An 18,063-nucleotide genomic window follows, 5' to 3' on the forward strand; every position below is an offset into this window, starting at 1 on the left:
ACAGATGGAATCCCATCCCTCACGCTGAGAAACTAGCAACCATCTACAGAGGTATCGAACCTGGAAATGCTCAACCCCGTACTTATCGCAGGAGAGTGACCCATCATCATTCTGAAGCACCACAGATGCATGAACCAGCTCCCTCATCAGCAGTCTGCATAAACGAGCCAGTCACAGGAGGAAGTGACGATATAGCTGATAATTATGAGGACAACGTTGACGAGGATCATGAGCCTACTCCGCTGATTAGGTTAGACTTGGAGGATGTTGAAACTGTAACTCCGGTATGCCACAGGTTCAATACCGAGCTGATGGAGAATATTCCGGTGGATGCATCGACTTCGGTCAAGAAATACGAGTATACCATTCCGGAATGCATGGAGTGTTTGGACGCCATGGATGAGGTTGAGAAAGGCAGTGATCTTTACATGTTTGCCTTGGACTTGTTTATGACGAAGGAGCACAGGCAGATCTTCTTGCTGTTGAAGACCTTAAGTTTGAAGATGTCTTGGCTGCTTCGACGTCGATACAGTGACTAAGATCCTACCTCCCATGTCTAAGAAGGCAAACATGGCTAAGAATATCGTATTATGTATGTTTATTTTCTTTATTTATTTTTATTTTCAAGAAAACTTTATGTTTGGTTGTTCAAGTTTATTTGATGTTTTTATTTCTAGTTTATTTTATATATGTTTATGAGTATTATGCAAAGCTCTTTTCCTTTTCCATTTTCCTAACTGTTATGCCAAACTCATGATATAGGTATTATCTACAATATGTTGGAGTTTCCTTGAACAACAAGTAACCATCATCTTCTTAATGAATTTATGATTTTTTCAAATATAGTCATATAGGTAATAAGGATGAAAAACATGATTTTGCTTCCTGCAGAGAAGTTCTCGTTTTCATTTAGATTTTCGAAGCTCTTCTTATAGCTAGCTAGTTACTGGATCATAAAAATTCATCTCAATCAAATTAAAAAATCATCTTTTATTAATGCATTCACAAAAAACATCTTCTTATAGCTAGTTACAGTATTCTCATAAATAATATTAAAAAATGTCTTCTTTTTTTCTTGTCGCTACATAAAAAGTGTCTTTATTTGACATATTGTTAAATCTAACGCCTAAAAACGCATTAAATGTATCTGACAAAGAAAACAAGGGAATATGTATAAGTAGACAAATTCTTCTCTCTGGTTCTCTCCTTTTTTCTTATTTCTTTCACAACCATTCTTTGATAAATGTATTTTTATGCCACTAATATTTGTTTTTCTCTCCATCTCTCGATAAATTTAAACACTGCTGAACGCTCTTCATGTTAAGAGGGGGTTATAAGAATAGGTTTTGAAGTAGTTTATTTTTTTATAAAAATGATTAAAGTTTGAAATCTGATCAAATTTTGTTAACTATGTCTATTGGAGAGGTGATTTCCAAAATCAACATGGAATTGTAAATTGTAAAAATCAAAACACATGGATTTTGAAATAACATGTTTTATCCTTGGATTTGAATCCTTCTATTTTACACTTTCAAATCCATTCAAATCCATTAAAAACATAATGTGGATTTTGAAATCCAAAAACAAATCATTAAATGAATAACATGAGATTTTAACAAGTATTTGTAAATCATATGATCAATAACACATAATTTTGATAAGTATTTTAAAATCTAGAATTGAATAACACATGATTTTTGTTTGAATTTCTAAATCCATTAAAATCATAGAACCAATAACCTCTTGTAAACTTTTTTTTCTTTCTCAGTGGAGAAGAAGAAGAAGAGATTGGGAAAAAGACAATTGTTGGAAAAAGAAAAATCAATAATAAAGAGATAATTTGATGGGCTATAGATGGGCGTGTCAAATATGACATGGGCCAATACCAATTGGAAAAATGTCAAGAAAGTATCCAAAAGTGGCGAGAAAAACATGAATTTTACATACGCTAAATTAAATATCTATTTTCTATTAATTTCCAAATAAATTATGTATTTTTGTTGAATTATTTTAAAAAATTACCAACTTTCGTTGATTTTTTCATGAATTTGAATTATACCAACAATTTAACGGTTTGGTTATCCATTAACAGATTCTTTTAAATAGAAAAAAAAGTTTGTGATTTTGTTTAGAAAGTCATTTTAACATTTAATATCTTTTTATCGGATGTCCCCGAGGGACAAAACATATATCTATTAACATTTAATATATATTAACAAATTTATTTACGTCATGTCTCATTTGACAAGGTCAACGAAAGTTCCTGATTTATTTGGAAATTCAATAAAAATTGGAAGTTTAATTTACCACAAGCAAAGATCAGATTTTTTTCCACCAATTTTGGTGAGTTCATGAATTTTTTGACATATTTCCCAGTAATAATAAGAAGAATAACTTTTTTTTTTGTTTAGCATCAAACTGACTTTAATTATTCCTAGAAAGATAAATAATTCAGTCTAGGTTTTCTTATTTGAATTACAACTTTCAAAATTGTTTTGTATGTTTATATTGATGTAAATATATGAGACTTGAAATATTTCTAAGAAGTTATCCCCCTATATACAATTGTTTTTAAAAATAAAAATCATTTTTAACATATGAATACTATATTATAATGTCTTTTAGCAAAGTATAATTTAAGAAAATCGAGATACAAAATGAAAAAAAAAAAGTGTTCTTCCTTCAAGATATTGAATGGCCCTTTAATCTTCCTCTACTACAGAGTTCATTTATTACATCTGAGTAAGCAATAGTTTCAGTGTTAAGTTCCTCCTTTGATTCACTTGTTGTTTGATTATTCTCTGTTTCTGCCTGCAAATTCTGCTTCATCGAGCCAAACTTTTCAGAAATTTTCGCCAACAATTCATCAGCTTCACTCAGCTTACCGTCTTCCATAAGTGAAGTGATGATACTGTTGTACGTAAACCGATCAGGCTCTAGTCCTTTCCCCTCCATTTCGGATAGAAGATCATATGCTTCTTTTAACTTCTTGTCCTTGCAGAAAGCCGAGATCATCGTGTTGTATGTTACTGTATCAACCTCTCTCTCCTCGATTAGCGTATTGAAGAAATTGAGAGCCTTTTCTGTCATACCCTCTTTACAAAGACCATTGAGAAGAATGTTGCATGTATAGTTATCAGGCTTGAAAGAGTGTTTGATCGATTCGTTATAAAACTCGAATGCTTTTTCGACCCGTCCTTCTTTGCAGTATCCTAGGATGATTGAATTGAAAGTACTATCATCAGGAAGCAAACCGCTCCCTGCAAGCTCATCGAATTTCTCCATTGCTAGCTCAGTTTTTCCATGGTGACAGAGACCTCCAATTAAAGAGTTGAACGTGCTCACCGTAGGAGTTATCTTTGTCTTCTTCATCTCATCCCACATCTCCAAAGCTTTCTCCACTTTTTCTTCCCTGAAGTATCCCGTGATCAATGTGCCATAACTAACCTCGTCAACGATATATCCTCGTTTGCACGCACTATTCAGCAAATTGTAAGCATCATCAGGTTTCCTCTCTTTACATAGAGCATCAAGAATGGTATTAAGGGTAATAGTATTCATCTTAAAGCCTTTTTGCCCCATCTCACGCATCATCTCAAGGGCACCACTCAAATCTCCTACTTTCAAATATGCTTTAATCAGAGTATGATAAGTTACTCTATCAGGAGAAAACCCGTGCACTTCCACCAATTCCTTAACCTTTCTAGTAACCACTTCCCTTTGCTCTTCCTTACAAAACCACTTAAGAGATATATTGTGAGTCACTTGGTTAGGTTTAACTCCATCAATCTCCATTTGATCCATTAACTTCCTAGCCTCCAAACTAAACCCCGATTTGAAACACCCATCAATCAATGTATTGTAAGTAACCACATCTGGCTGTAACTTCAAATGCTTCATCTCATCCACTAATTCAAGAGCTTCCCTGATACTACCGGCATTGCAAAGCCCATTGATCAACATATTATAAGTCCAAAGATCCGGTAACATGTTTGTTTGCTTCATCAGCTCCACAATCTGAAATGCTTCTTTCAACGAACCCAGCTTACAGTAACCATACACTAAATTATTGTAAGTAACCCTATTTGGCACCAATCCATGCTTCTTCATATCCAACAACAGTTCCTTAACATCATTCAAACGCCCTTTCTTAGACATTGCTTTCAGAATCGTATTGTAAGTAACATTATCAGGATTCACATTGAACTCACTAACCATCCTCTCTAACATTCCTACAGCATCATCAAGCTTGCCTTCTAAGCAATACCCATTAACCAAAACATTGAAAGTTATCACATTTACGGAAACACCAAGCTTAACCATATCATCAAACAGTTCTCTAGCACTCGAGATAGAGAAGGTAGAAGGGTACCTAACTAAACCAAGGAGAAGCGTGTTGCAAGTGAGCAGATTTGGTTTGTGCTTTAACCGAGCCATCTTCTGAAAGATCTGTAACGCGACGTGAGGCTTTCCAGCATGAAGATACGCACTGAGAGCAATGTCGAATAGAGCCTTAGAGGGACGAGGCGAGAGATGAAGATTCGGGTGAAGGAGAGAGTTGCAAAGAGAGAGAGATGCATCAGAGGTGCGTATGTAGGAGACGAGAAGAGACTTGGCGTCGGCGAATTTGTGGTGAGAGATAAGAGAACGGACGACGGTGAGAAGGGGAAGAGGTGAATCCGATGGAAATGATTCTGGAATTGAAGTCTGAGCCCATTGGAAGAAGGAGACTAGGGTTTCGGGTTTCTTAGCGAGTGAAGGAGAAGAGAGGAGAGAGGTAAGGAGAGGCTGTGTGATTTGAGGGATGTAGGGATTTAGGGTTTCGAGCAAATGGGTTTTTTCTGATGTGAGGATTGATGTTAGGGTTTTTAGTAATTGAGATTCCGGTGGCTTCAAAGTCGCCATTTTTGTTGGCAAACAGTGGAATTGATTGCATCGTCTCCAAGAAGAAGAAGAAGAAATGAAGCTTTTCACAGTGATGGCTAAAACAGTAATGTGTAAGATAAACCGGGATTACACTGAACCGGAAATTGTAGACCCGATTTTTTGTATGAATAACCAAACGCAACGGACACTGTCGTTTTCAGGATTATCAAGAAATTGATTTCTTTTTTGTTTTGTTTTAGTTTGTTTGATTTTAGGTGTTTAAAACCTGAATGAGATGAATTTTAGTTTGATTGGTAATAAATTTTTAGAGTTAAAAGGTACTAATCTTGAATTTGACAAGAGAAAAAGGTATGTCAAAACTATATATGGACAAGAAAACAAATGTATATTTCACTTTTAAAAATGTATACATAAAATTATGGAAACCAAAAATGTCTTCATTCAGTAATCGCAATCATCTTTTTTTTTTTTTGGCCAAATTCCTACATTCGTAGGAAGCAGGACTTGATCCCTGGTGTGATGGTGCCTTCTACAGTTGGACTTACCGCATGCCACTACACTCAAATCACTTCACAATCGCAAACATCTTTAGGAAATACATTTTTCAAATTATTACGTACTGTATATATCATCCAACCAAACATTTTCCATGTTTAAACATATGATAAATTTAGGTAATTCATCAGTTCCTAAATATATTTGCACTATCTTTTTTCTACACTAGATATTCACTTGCGTTACATCGCGGGGCTATATTTTTTATTTAGAAAGTCAATATAGAATTTATTTATTATATTAACTATATATGTAAATAATATCTTTTGTATTTTTTAAATCTACTATAATTTTACGTCAATATATTATGTAGTCTATAACTTTCATTATCAACATGTAGTGATGTTTTATATAGTTAGGATATCTTTATTGTTCATTTAAATTTAATTTAGTTACATAATATATTTTATTTTTATAATTATATGAGTATACTATAATTTGATTTTGTAATTTTTGTTATTTCATCTCTATATCATTTAACACTTTTGTATTTATAGTTGTGCAAGTCATTAAAATTGTGGAGCGTTTTTTTGTAAAAAATTTTTAAATCAAGAAGTTTAATCGGAAATCTAGGCTGTTATTATTGTCTTTTTTTTTTCTTTTTTTTTTGTCAACAACAGATCAGCTCAAACGAGCCAATTGGTAAGAAAATCGTTTACAAACAAAATTTGGTGCGGAGATGTACGCGCTTGGCGTGCCAAAGAATCCGCCCTTACATTAGCATTTCTAGGAATTAAAGATAAAGAGAAAGAAGGGAATCCTCCCTATCAGTGTTGATGTCGTCAAGGTACGCCGAGAAAGCTGGCCAGTCGGAAGGAGAAGACACCATCTTCACCAAGTCTGAGCAGTCGGTATAGAAAGCCACCTCTCTGAAGTCATGGCCGATCATGCGGCGCATCGCCCAAAAGAAGGCTGTTATTATTATCTACGGTTAATCAATTGTGTTTAATATTTAGTACAATTTTTCTATAAAATGGATTAGTTAAATATAAAATATTTAATGCTAATGGGCGTTGGTCCGATACTTTTGGAAATTTGAATAGGAGAAAATCTTCTTCAATTAGATTCTGAATTTGATATTATTTAAAGTAAAAAATAATTATAAAATTTAATAGCAATGACATAATTGTAAATAGGTTTGAACTTGAAGATTTATTTCATAAATGTTTCCAAAAATGTATATATAGATTGAAATTTGGATGACCCTAAATCTAGAATAGGAACCCTTACCAAAATACTAGTCATTGCTCCATATTTTCATATATTGTCATATAAAATCATCTCCTAAACACGTAAACTGCAAAACGTACGCGACACAATATTGATCAAATTATCTTAGAAAATAAAAAGGTACCATTAAAGTTCATTCAAGTACATATTCTAAAAGTTTCAGATTACTATTAGCAACCAACCTGTAATAAAACAAGATGATCAAAAATCAAAATACCGGCTAGAAGTTCAAGCGAACTTCTTTTTAAAGATTAATATACTTCATAGGTATCTGTCCATTGAAAAAGTATTAGTGAGAAAAATATACATACGTAATCATGTGAAAATAATTTTTTTTTTAAAACATAATATTTGACAAGAAAAGGCCGTCATTTAAAATGTTTTGTTGTAAAGTCTTAAGAAACTCCTACATTTAAGCTTTTCAACACACTTTAGTCTACTAACATTAAAATATTTTATGTTAATGTCGAAGAAACAAGCCAACATGAATTGAGACAATGTTTTAATGACTTAGTCTAGATCTAGAAAAAGAAGTGAGAAGAAAGTGTGTTCGTGACGTACTGTTCCATCACTTGTGATCGAAAACTCATTTTTTACTTAATTTATCGAGTGTATATTGTAATTGCATATTGTAGTGCTATACAAATTGAATATAAAGACTAAAAGTGAAAATAAAAACAAAAAGAACGAAAAAAACAAGTAAAAGTACATATGAGAGGGAAATCGAGTTCACAATCATATGTTTTATCTCTACAACAATATACGATATAACGTCTGGAAGGTACAAAATTATAAACGATTCTTTTTCACTAATTTACAAACACACACTCTATGGCGATGATGATACAATAACAACACGAATACAAACCAATAGATTATAAATACAATGTTTTATCAGTTATAAATTAATATATATATATATATATTAACATAAATATAAGCATTTGCGTTTTAAATTTAGAACATCTAATCTAACTACTGAAGAAGCATTATATATTCTATATATGTCGACGAAACGAGCCAACATGACATGAAGCTATATAATGTTTATGAAGTGAACTTCTAGAAGAAGAAACGAGCCAACATGACATAAAGCTATATATATATAATGTTTATAAAGTGAACTTCTAGAAGAAGAAGTAATTGTATATACGTATCTACAAAAATATCATAAAGTTATAGGTATAGTCGTATAGATGACAGATGTAGTGCAAATCTCACAATTACCTATATATATAAAAACGTATTTATAAAATCTTTTGATTAAATATAGTTATTATATTAGTTGTGAAATTATATATGCATATTTGATTTTATATAATTTCTTATAACATATTATTTTCTAGTGGTCGATCGTGATATAATATAACACGAAGGATTCCGAAGAGGATACTGAATCCCTTATCTTTTATCTTCTTCCATATATTTTGTATATTATATTTCTAGAGTATTGGTTTCTAGAAGAAATTTAGAGAACTTATGGTCTTTGCTTCCGTGAGAAAGTGATTCCTAACATTTGTCTTGCCCAAATCTTTCGTGATTCCTTTTTCTTTCTTCGTATAATTTTGACGTTTAAGATAGCCATTAATATAGAGGAAATTACACGATTTGACAAAATTACTCATGCGTGATATTTTTCATATAAAGCTACAGGCATTATTAATATAGGGGAAATTCCACAATTTGTCAATTTTGAGTTTTAATAATGCATGGATTATCACTTTTTCTAGCGTTGCACAAATTGTCATAGTTAGAAAGTGATTTCACTGATTTGTAATAAATTTATTTATATTACAAATGAATGTAAAATTACAAAATATTCACTTGTATTTACATAAATGTTGATATATGGTGTACATAATAAATGTAGAACTATACCGATGTAGTATAATGGTTTTTGCTATTCTCATCATTAATCAGTGTGTCTCCAACTTAATACAATGTGCAAGTTATTGATAAACGATAACTAATTTTGTATTTTAGGTCTATTAAACTTTAGGTTTTTTTTTCTCAATAGTCCATTTCACTCGTAATAAAAACGTTATTTTTTCTTTGAATATAATTTAACATTAAATTTTTAAAAATAATTAATTTTGTAAACTAAAATTAATGAGTAAAGTATCATAATTGATATCAAAAATGTGTTATCTTGTATTAAATTTTAATTAAAATACAAATGTTTAGGCCAAAAGAAATCACTTGTAACTTGATCTTATTTTAGCAAACTCACTTGTAACTTGATAGGTATACAATAAAACTAAGTAATGTGTTTGTTAAACATCAAAGATGACACTGTTCTTTTCCGAATTAATTTTCTTTTTTTTTTTTACTTTCTTCTATCTCACTAATTTAAATCCATTAGCTGATTGTTTGACACATACTTTTGTGATTAATTATAAATATTATTCTTTTGTTTATAATAATGGTTTCCTCACTTTAATGCGTGTCGTTGGAAAAAAAAATCTTTTTATGTCCAAAAAAAAAGAAAACAAAAATCTTTTTATGAATTAAAACTGTTATTTAATGCACCAACTCTGTTGTCATGCTATTTTGATAATAACCAAATAATTAGTCAAATATCGTATCCTATATATATATATGAGAAATTCCTTTAAATACCACTAAAAAGGTTTTTTTTCCAAAAATACTACATTTTAGTTTTTTTTCCAAAAATACCACAAAAGTTTTTTTTTCCAAAATTACCACTAACACAAAAAATTGAATTTTAAGCATGTAGAATTTTTTTTTTTTATGTTTGGGTTGACAAATTTAGTTTTAGGGTTTAGTTTTTAGGGGTAGGGTTTAGTATTTATAATTTAGGAATTAGTTTTTAGTATTAGAACTTTAGTTCAATTATGTGATATTTTTGGAAAAAAATACATTTTAGTGGTAGTTTTTGAAAAAAAAACTAAATTGTGGTATTTTTGGAATAAAAAACTATTTTAGTGGTATTTATGACAATTGCCCTCTATATATATATAGTAGGCTTAAAACTAAATTCACAAAATTATATCTTATAATGACATTCAAGTCATGAGGTAGAATATATATTGTTGAAATAACTTGACGTACATAAACTAATACAACATATTAAAATTTTATTTTAAAATAGAAAATATACAAGATTTTGTATAAAATAAAATTTAACCAGTGTTATAGCACATATACTTATCTAGAATCATTATAATATAAAATTTACAAATAAGTTTTTTTTCAAGTCATCATATTTAGCATATGATTTTATTGCATAATATTTTATCCAAAAAAACTTTTAAAAACAATCAAATAAACTATATTTTATATAAAAATTAAAATATAAATAAAATGAATTTCAACCCGTGCTCGGGTCTTAATCTATTAACCTATTAAGCTATAAACTTCAAATTCAAAACCAATTGGTGGATAAATCCATATATTATACTAGTTAAAATCTTTGTCCACCTTTCAATGTGGGATAATGCTACTACTAATATGTTTTCTTTAGATGATAATCTTTCTAACCATAGATTTCGTTATTTTCGGATAAAGATCAGTGGACCAATCAAGGTCAGACCGATCATGGATCGGGCTCTTATTCCATATAAAAATATGAGTTTCCAATTCAAAACTAATTGGTGAATGCAAGGGTCCGATTTTATCAGATAGGATTTTTCGGATTTTGGATTTTTTGGATTTATAATTCTAAAATCCGTTCTGATATTTTCAAATTTCTGATTCGGATCGGATTTTTCGGGTTCGGATTCTGTTATCAAAAGTACTCAAAAATCTAAAATTTTGTGTCCAAATCTATTCAAACTACTTGAAATGAACCAAAATATCTAAAAATTACGCTTATTTTTTACCTAAATATACACCTAAGTTATTACAACTTGTAAGTATTACTAAAATATTATTACTATGTATTTATATTTTGGGCATGTTCGGATATCCATTCAGATTTCGGTTCGGATCGGGTTCGGATTCGGATTTTCGGATCCTTAAATTTAGAATCCGTTCAGATATTTCTAAATTTTTGGTTCGGATCGGGTCAGATTTTTAGGCTCGGATTTGGATCGGTTTCTTTGGATTCGGATATTATGCTCAGGCCTAGTTAAAAGTTAGGAAAATTCTCATAAATACCACTAAAATGAGTTTTTCTCAAAAATATCACTTTTAGTTTTTTTTTCAAAAAATACCACTTTTTTATCACAAAATATATATTTCCTAAAAGTACCACAAAATTAAAATAAAATTTTACATTAAAAACTAATCCCTAAATCCTAAAAACTAATCTCTACCCCCTAAAAACTATACCCTAAATCTAAATTAGTCAATCCAAACCTAAAAAAATTTACCCAATGAAAAATTAATTTTGTGTTTATGCTATTTTTAGAAAATAAAGATTTTGTGGTATTTTGGGAAAAAAACGTAAGAAGAGTTGTATTTTTGGAAAAAACTGAAATTATGGTATTTTGAGAAATTTCTCTAAAAGTTATTTGTGAAATTACACAAAAAGTTATATTAAAGAATATAAAATATTATTATATTAAATGTTTGGATTTTAGCTAGTAAAATAGTCAGAAAAAGAAAGGAGAAGGTGTGATTTAAATTATTTATATATATATATATATATATATATATATATATTTTTTTAACGTTTTTTATTAAAATTAAAGGAAAGGTGCATAATCTAGAAATAAACTACTCCGTAAATACAATGGAGGATAAAAAAACGTTTGAGCAATTACTTGTTGATGATGAGCTAGCTTAGCTAATTTATCATCAACTTGATCACACTCTCGTTGTATAAGCGAGAACGACAGTTCAGTAAAACGATCCGCCCAACTGCGGATATCAACGAGAAGATCATCTAGAACTTTGTAATCGCCTTCCAGAATAACTTTGCAGTAACCACGACACGAAACCAATGGTATAGCATGTAGCAACGCGAGACATACGGTCTCCAAAGGATTAGATGCTTGCTTAAGTTTTGAGCTTCTGGATAACAGAATAGGTTCCTTTATCATCACAGATTATCTAACCAACTCCGATGCTACCATCATGATAATTGAAGCTTCCATCAAATTTAACTTTGACTATACCTGTTTGTGGTGGGTTCCAGTTGCATGATTGAGGGGAGTTATCTGGCGGTGTGCAACGACGAGATTGTTGTGCAGATGGTTGTGTCGCAACCAACCATTCCGCAACATCATCAGAAGCTTTAGTAAGAACTTAATTTAATGGTATTAAATGGATAAAATTTAGGTTCGTTTTTAAGGGTAAACTTTTTTGTTTACCTCATTTTTCATATATCAATGAAAAGATGTCTAGTAATATTAAATATAAACAAAATATTTACTTCAAACTAAAATCAGAATAAATCAAAATAAATTAAAAAAAAAACAGAATCACTAAACAAAATAAATATTTATGTAACATTATATTAAAATAAAAATAAATTAAATAAATAAAAATATTGAAACGAAAATCATTAAAAAATTAATTTAGTTGAACCCAAACCAATATATAATCTCGTTTAATTATAAAATCTAAACCCTGATTATCCTTCGTAAATCCAAACCGACATATAAACTCATTTAATATTATAAAATTTAAACCACAATTCTCCTTTGTAAAACCAAAACCGACAAAGAAACGCTTTTAATATTATAAAATTTGAACTTTAATTCTCCTTTGTAAATTCAAACCGACATATAAATTTGTCTAATATTATAAAATATAAACTCTAATTAATTATTCTTTATAAACTCAAACCGATATATAATCTTTTTTAATTGTAAACTCAAATCCTCATTTGTAAACTCAAATCGACATATAATCTCGTTTAATTATAAAATGTAAACCCTAAATCTTTATTTTTAAAACCAAACCAACATACTTTAATTTAAAACTAAAATCATCATAATCCTCTTATATAAATTCAAACCGATATTTAAACTCATTAATAAAAAATCTACTGATTTTTTTCCTTAATTTCTTTTGTTTTATGAATTTAATTTTGATTTATGAAAGAGGAGTTGAACAAAAAGGCATGCATGGTCAATATTATGGTCAATATATAATCAAGCAATATTCTCAACATTTTTTTTTCTTAATGTGTTTAAGGAATCAACTCCCTTTAGAAACTCGAATTAAAAGGATAAAGTTCAACTTCCATTACAGAGTTACCAATTTTTTTCACCACTAGTTTACTACTAAATACTTGGTAAATTTATAAATTACTAGGTTAGACCCGTGCGATGCCGCGGGATATTATTCTATATATTTTGAAATACATTTGATATTCAAAGTATAATTTTTAATTTTTTGAAATTATATTAATCATGAAAATTATGGTTTACACAATGTTAAGATATAGAAATGAACCGAAAAACCTACAATGGTTTGTAACTCCGTAGTATTTGTTATTACAATCATTTATTCGTATAATTGGCTTAACTCTACTATATGCTATGTTTTTTTCTCCTATTATTATTGGAGATATATTAGTGTAGTGTTATTTTGTGGTGTATTTTTGTAGTTTACAAATTTAATCATCTAAGTTTATATAGTTTGTGTTGTTGTTACGTTATTATTTGTTTGTTTCCTTTTGTAAATTACCTTTTTTATAATAAGTCGACATATGTCAAAGTAAATAGACATATTTTACTTTAGTTTGGTTTTAAGTTATTATTTAAATATTATACTTATATTAAATTGTATACAACATTTATAAGGATTATGTTAATTGTCAAAGTTATTTTAAAAATTATAGATGATTTAGTTTTCTTAAATTAAAACATTTTGTTTTCGATCTTAAACATTGTTTAATTTGTCACTAGTATTCTTATATGTAAATCTTGAGAAGCAAGGAACCTTTGTTATCACAGACCAAAATTCAAACACTGCAGTCATCACTGTGAAAAGGAATCACATAGTAAATGCATAAGCAATAAGATAAACATATGAGAATTTTTGTTTGATAATACGTAACTAATTTACTCTAGTTTATGTATGCTTCAGAAAGAGAGTTTATCTTTTAATCACGCTTGAGAGATTACTCTAGTTTGGTTCATATCCCTTATATGTATAAGTTTTCTCACAAAAACAAAAAAAATACTGACATGTTGCGCTCACAAAGCTCGAGAAATTATTTCTTTATTTGTCTTCAGTTTTTAGCAGTATTTCTATTTACATACCACTGTATATATATTTTTTAAATGACACCCAAAATTTAATTCTTTTATTTTCTTTGTAACTTAATTGTATCAATTACTTACATTTCCATAAAATTTTAAGAACTTTTGATTCATATGGTGAGATAATATAAAATTCATATTATAATTTCCATAATTTAAATCTTAATTATTATACAAGAATTTTATATATTCAAATAAAACTAAGAAATATATACTACACAAATAAACTTTTGATCCCAAATAATAATTTTACCGATTATAGATTTTGTATATATAAATTACAGTAAAATAAACTGCCAAAATGACGTTAGATTACAAATAATACGTAACCAAGAGGTTAAAAGAATCTTGTGTCCTTAATCTTCACCTTCCTCAGTTGTTATACACATGTTAATTTAGGTTCTTTTATTATTTTTCTTTACACAATATTGTAATTGGGCTGAGCCCATAATAGAAATCAGAAGGAATGATATAGAATGGAGAAATATGATTATTGGACAAAAATATTGAGGTGTATTAATTTTTATAATTTGATTGACTAACTGTTTTAACTGATGTGTCAACTCCTTTTTCAACTAAAAAGCTGATGTGTCAATACTGTAGAGAAACACATTCAGTTTTTATCGTATTGATCATTTTTTATTTTGAGTTTTTTTTTTGCACCGAACTTTTAGAATTTAAAGTGTTTGCATAAGTCATAATTGGTTTCGAAAGTAATAATGGCGAGCTCGAATTATTGCACGCAGAAAAGGTGAGCAAATGAGAATTGTGACATTGACAAAATAGTTATTTATGCACTAAATTTAGTGATATTTAATCAAATATTACTTCCTATATGGCTATATATAGAGGAGATGAAATCTCTATATAGAGGCTTGCAAACCGAACACATATATAGTACTACGACACAAACAAACAAAACATGGCAGTTTCAACAAATCATCACGTGGTTCTCTTCCCTTACATGGCAAAAGGCCACACCATCCCTCTCCTTCAATTCGGTCGTCTCCTCCTCAGTCACTGCGACAAAGAACCAACCATCTCCCTCACCGTCACCGTCTTCACCACTCCCAAGAACCAACCATTCGTCTCAGAGTTCCTCTCCGACACACCGGAGATCAATGTCATCTCTCTCCCTTTCCCGGAAAACATCTCAGGGATCCCTCCCGGCGTCGAGAGCACCGACAAGCTCCCTTCCATGTCACTTTTCGTGCCCTTCACGCGCGCTACGAAACTTCTCCAACCACTCTTCGAAGAAACACTCAAGAATCTTCCACAAGTTTCGTTCATAGTCTCCGATGGATTCCTCTGGTGGACATCAGAATCAGCGACTAAGTTCAAGATTCCTAGATTGTTTTTTTTCGGCATTAACTCTTACGCCTCTGCAGTCCTCAAGTCTACTTTTCATCACAAACTCTTTACCGAACCGGAAATTAAATCTGATACAGAACCAGTCACTGTACCGGACTTTCCATGGATCCAGGTTAAAAAGTGTGATTTCCACGATATACCTAGCGATCCGAAACAATCAGGTCCAGCTTACGAACTATTTATGGACCAAGTGATGGCGAACAGCAAAAGCCATGGATCTTTAGTCAATAGCTTCTACGAGCTCGAGTCAGCATTTGTTGATTACGAGAAGAACGACTCTGATAGACCAAAGTCGTGGTGTATTGGACCACTGTGTTTGACAGATCCTCCTAAACCGGGGAGTGCTAAACCGGCTTGGATTCAATGGTTGGATCGGAAGCGAGAGGAAGGACGTCCGGTTTTGTACGTGGCGTTTGGAACGCAGGCAGAGATATCGAACGAGCAGCTCAAGGAACTTGCTTTAGGCTTGGAAGATTCCAAGGTACATTAATATTGCCTTGAACGGTTCTTCTTTATAGAGGCTTTTGATTTAACCCTTCGAAGGGTTATACTTTAGTTTTTCCAAGATACAGTAATTCAAGGTAGGTTTTCACACATTAATTAAGGTGTTATACTTTAGTTAGACATGATTAAATTAAGGTCGCCACGATAATTAGGGGTTCCAAACTCTAAAAAGGTGTTCTCTATGTTAAGTCAATGCTTTTTTTTTTTTCTTTTTTTCTTTTAGGGTTCAATAGTAGTAACCAAGAAAAGAAGAGCAATATCAAAACGTTGCAAACAAACGTCCAAAACTTAACATTTTAAATATCATTTTAAAAACTTTGTTTTCTCTATCTTTTTTTTTATAGTTGAAAATATAGTTTTCTGTCTGTCATTTAAAAAAGATAAAGACAATCCTAGTGATTATATCTTTATGAAATTGGAGAGCCATTTCCATTACTTAACCCTACACTACAGTGTCCACTGTCGACTGTCATCGTGACCGGCTCTGAGTAATATAGGTTTTTTTTGGTTTGTCAGCCTAGTTTCATGACTTTAATTTATAGTGTGACTACAAAAAAACGGTATTATTAAGTTTAAGACTTTAAGTTATCAAATGCATATTGCGAATTAAAAAGTGTTTTATCTGAGGAGGTGTTTTGATTCTACCGTTACGTTTTTGCTCGACCTAAATCCATGGTCTTGAATGCGAAACTATACAAGTTTGGCATTATTTGCAAGGTATGCTTTATCAATCCACATGTCGTGTCAATATTAAATGTTTCACTTTCATGCATGTCGTATTTTGATTCATTTCAGGTCAACTTTCTGTGGGTCACAAGACAAGACGTGGCAGAGATTATTGGAGAAGAATTTAACGATAGGATAAGAGAGAGTGGGATGATAGTGAGAGATTGGGTGGACCAATGGGAGATATTATCACATGAAAGTGTCAAAGGATTCTTGAGCCATTGTGGTTGGAACTCAGCGCAAGAGAGCATATGCGTTGGTGTCCCCTTGCTGGCTTGGCCGATGATGGCAGAGCAACCACTCAATGCAAAGTTGGTTGTGGAGGAGATAAAAGTTGGAGTAAGAGTTGAAACGCAAGACGGTAGTGTGCAAGGATTTGTGACAAGAGAGGAACTAAGTCGAAAGGTATTGATTGAGATACAAACAAAGATGTTCTATTTTTATATTTATTTTCATAAATCAATCTAAAATATTGTTAAACTAAATTAATTATAACTAACCCACGTTTTCATTTTAATTTCAAAATTTTTATATGTTAGATTTTAGTTTTAATTTCTACTAGCGTACAGGTTAAAGAACTAATAGAGGGAGACACGGGGAAAAACGCAAGAGAGAGTGTGAAAGAATACTCAAAAATGGCAGAAGCAGCTTTGGTTCAAGGAACTGGTTCGTCTTGGAAGAATTTAGATTTGCTCTTAAAGGAGTTATGCAAGAGTAGAGAGCCAGACGCCAAACGGTGCTAATAAGTTGAGTGGTTGAGGACTGGATAACTGAGCCGGGTTTAAACCATAATCAAAATCAATATCCAATATATGGTTATGAGATCTTGAATAATTGGTGTAGTTGAAAAATTGTTTACTACGAACTAAACCTGTGGAATAAACATTGATCCTGAATAATTGATTTTTTTTTTTTATTGACGATCAAACTCCATATATTAAGTTATCGGAGATGACTCTCTTCGAAAGAGAGCCAATTAGGTGCCGACGAGCTTACATGGGAAAAATAGAAACCTCGTGCTCTTGCACATTTTGCAAGTTTATCGGCACGGATATTATCCTCTCGGGAAATATATCTAATACTAAAATTAGCAAATCTATCTCTGAAATGAATAAAATCCTTCAATTCTGATGAAAAGGTTGGCCAATCCTTGATATTAGACGTCATCCTTAGGAGGTCTGAACAATCCGTAGCAAAAAGAGCTTTATCCAAGTCCAACGCTAATAAGCACTCCATAGCCCAAATAAGGGTATCTAACTCTGCATGTAATGGGGATAAGCTTCTGCGTGATCCTTTTAGCCCCATGTGCAGGACTCTATCACCGATAGACGCAATCCAGCCATGCCCACTCCTATTCACCTCTGTATGCCAAGATCCATCTATAAAGCATACAAGAGATTCTTGAGGAATTGGGATCGAAGGTATGCATGCTTCTACTACCGCTGGTGCTAAGTCTCTGTTATTTGCTCTTCTCCAAACTTCTTCTTCTTGGATAGCTTTCTCCATAGTATCTTGCGGAGACTTAGATATATTTTCAAACACTTTCTTATTTCTTGCCTTCCAAATGTACCACATCACCCAAGGGAAAGTTCGCAGATTTTGATCAAGAGCA

At 31.2% G+C, this 18,063-nt stretch overlaps 3 protein-coding genes across 4 annotated transcripts in view; 2 read left to right on the top strand and 1 right to left on the bottom strand.

Moving 5' to 3' along the window:
• LOC104748769 (L10-interacting MYB domain-containing protein-like) overlaps window positions 1-539 on the top strand; it is a 4,818-nt gene extending 4,279 nt beyond the window's left edge. Inside the window, exon 4 of the mRNA XM_019236816.1 lies at window positions 5-539. Within this exon, the coding sequence (XP_019092361.1) occupies window positions 5-539 (535 nt within the window). The remainder of the gene's footprint in view (window positions 1-4) is intronic.
• Window positions 2,587-4,968, bottom strand: LOC104748771 (pentatricopeptide repeat-containing protein At2g16880). Its single transcript, XM_010470365.2, has one exon. It carries the CDS (start codon window positions 4,903-4,905, stop codon window positions 2,683-2,685), a length of 2,223 nt encoding a protein of 740 aa, XP_010468667.1. The 5' UTR covers window positions 4,906-4,968; the 3' UTR covers window positions 2,587-2,682.
• Window positions 14,675-17,371, top strand: LOC104747482 (UDP-glycosyltransferase 90A1-like). 2 transcript variants are annotated; one of them, XM_010469115.2, is made up of 4 exons: window positions 14,675-15,702; window positions 16,425-16,442; window positions 16,521-16,856; window positions 17,021-17,371. In XM_010469115.2, exons 1-4 carry the CDS (start codon window positions 14,773-14,775, stop codon window positions 17,192-17,194), a joined length of 1,458 nt encoding a protein of 485 aa, XP_010467417.1. In that variant the 5' UTR covers window positions 14,675-14,772; the 3' UTR covers window positions 17,195-17,371. The 2 variants fall into 2 exon arrangements, with proteins under 2 accessions (XP_010467417.1, XP_010467418.1); XM_010469116.2 differs by lacking the exon at window positions 16,425-16,442 and having other exon boundaries at window positions 14,773-15,702.

Source organism: Camelina sativa, chromosome 15 (genome assembly GCF_000633955.1).
Source record: "Camelina sativa cultivar DH55 chromosome 15, Cs, whole genome shotgun sequence".
In the NCBI taxonomy this organism is placed as follows: Eukaryota; Viridiplantae; Streptophyta; class Magnoliopsida; order Brassicales; family Brassicaceae; genus Camelina; species Camelina sativa.

What these genes read in the sequence shown, in the direction of transcription:
- LOC104748771 (XM_010470365.2), bottom strand. Translation starts at nt 4,905, where the DNA reads ATGGCGACTTTGAAGCCACCGGAATCTCAATTACTAAAAACCCTAACA.
- LOC104747482 (XM_010469115.2), top strand. Translation starts at nt 14,773, where the DNA reads ATGGCAGTTTCAACAAATCATCACGTGGTTCTCTTCCCTTACATGGCA. An exon ending in GAGAGGAACTAAGTCGAAAG is followed by an intron (nt 16,857 to 17,020) that starts GTATTGATTGAG and finishes ACTAGCGTACAG; the next exon opens with GTTAAAGAACTAATAGAGGG.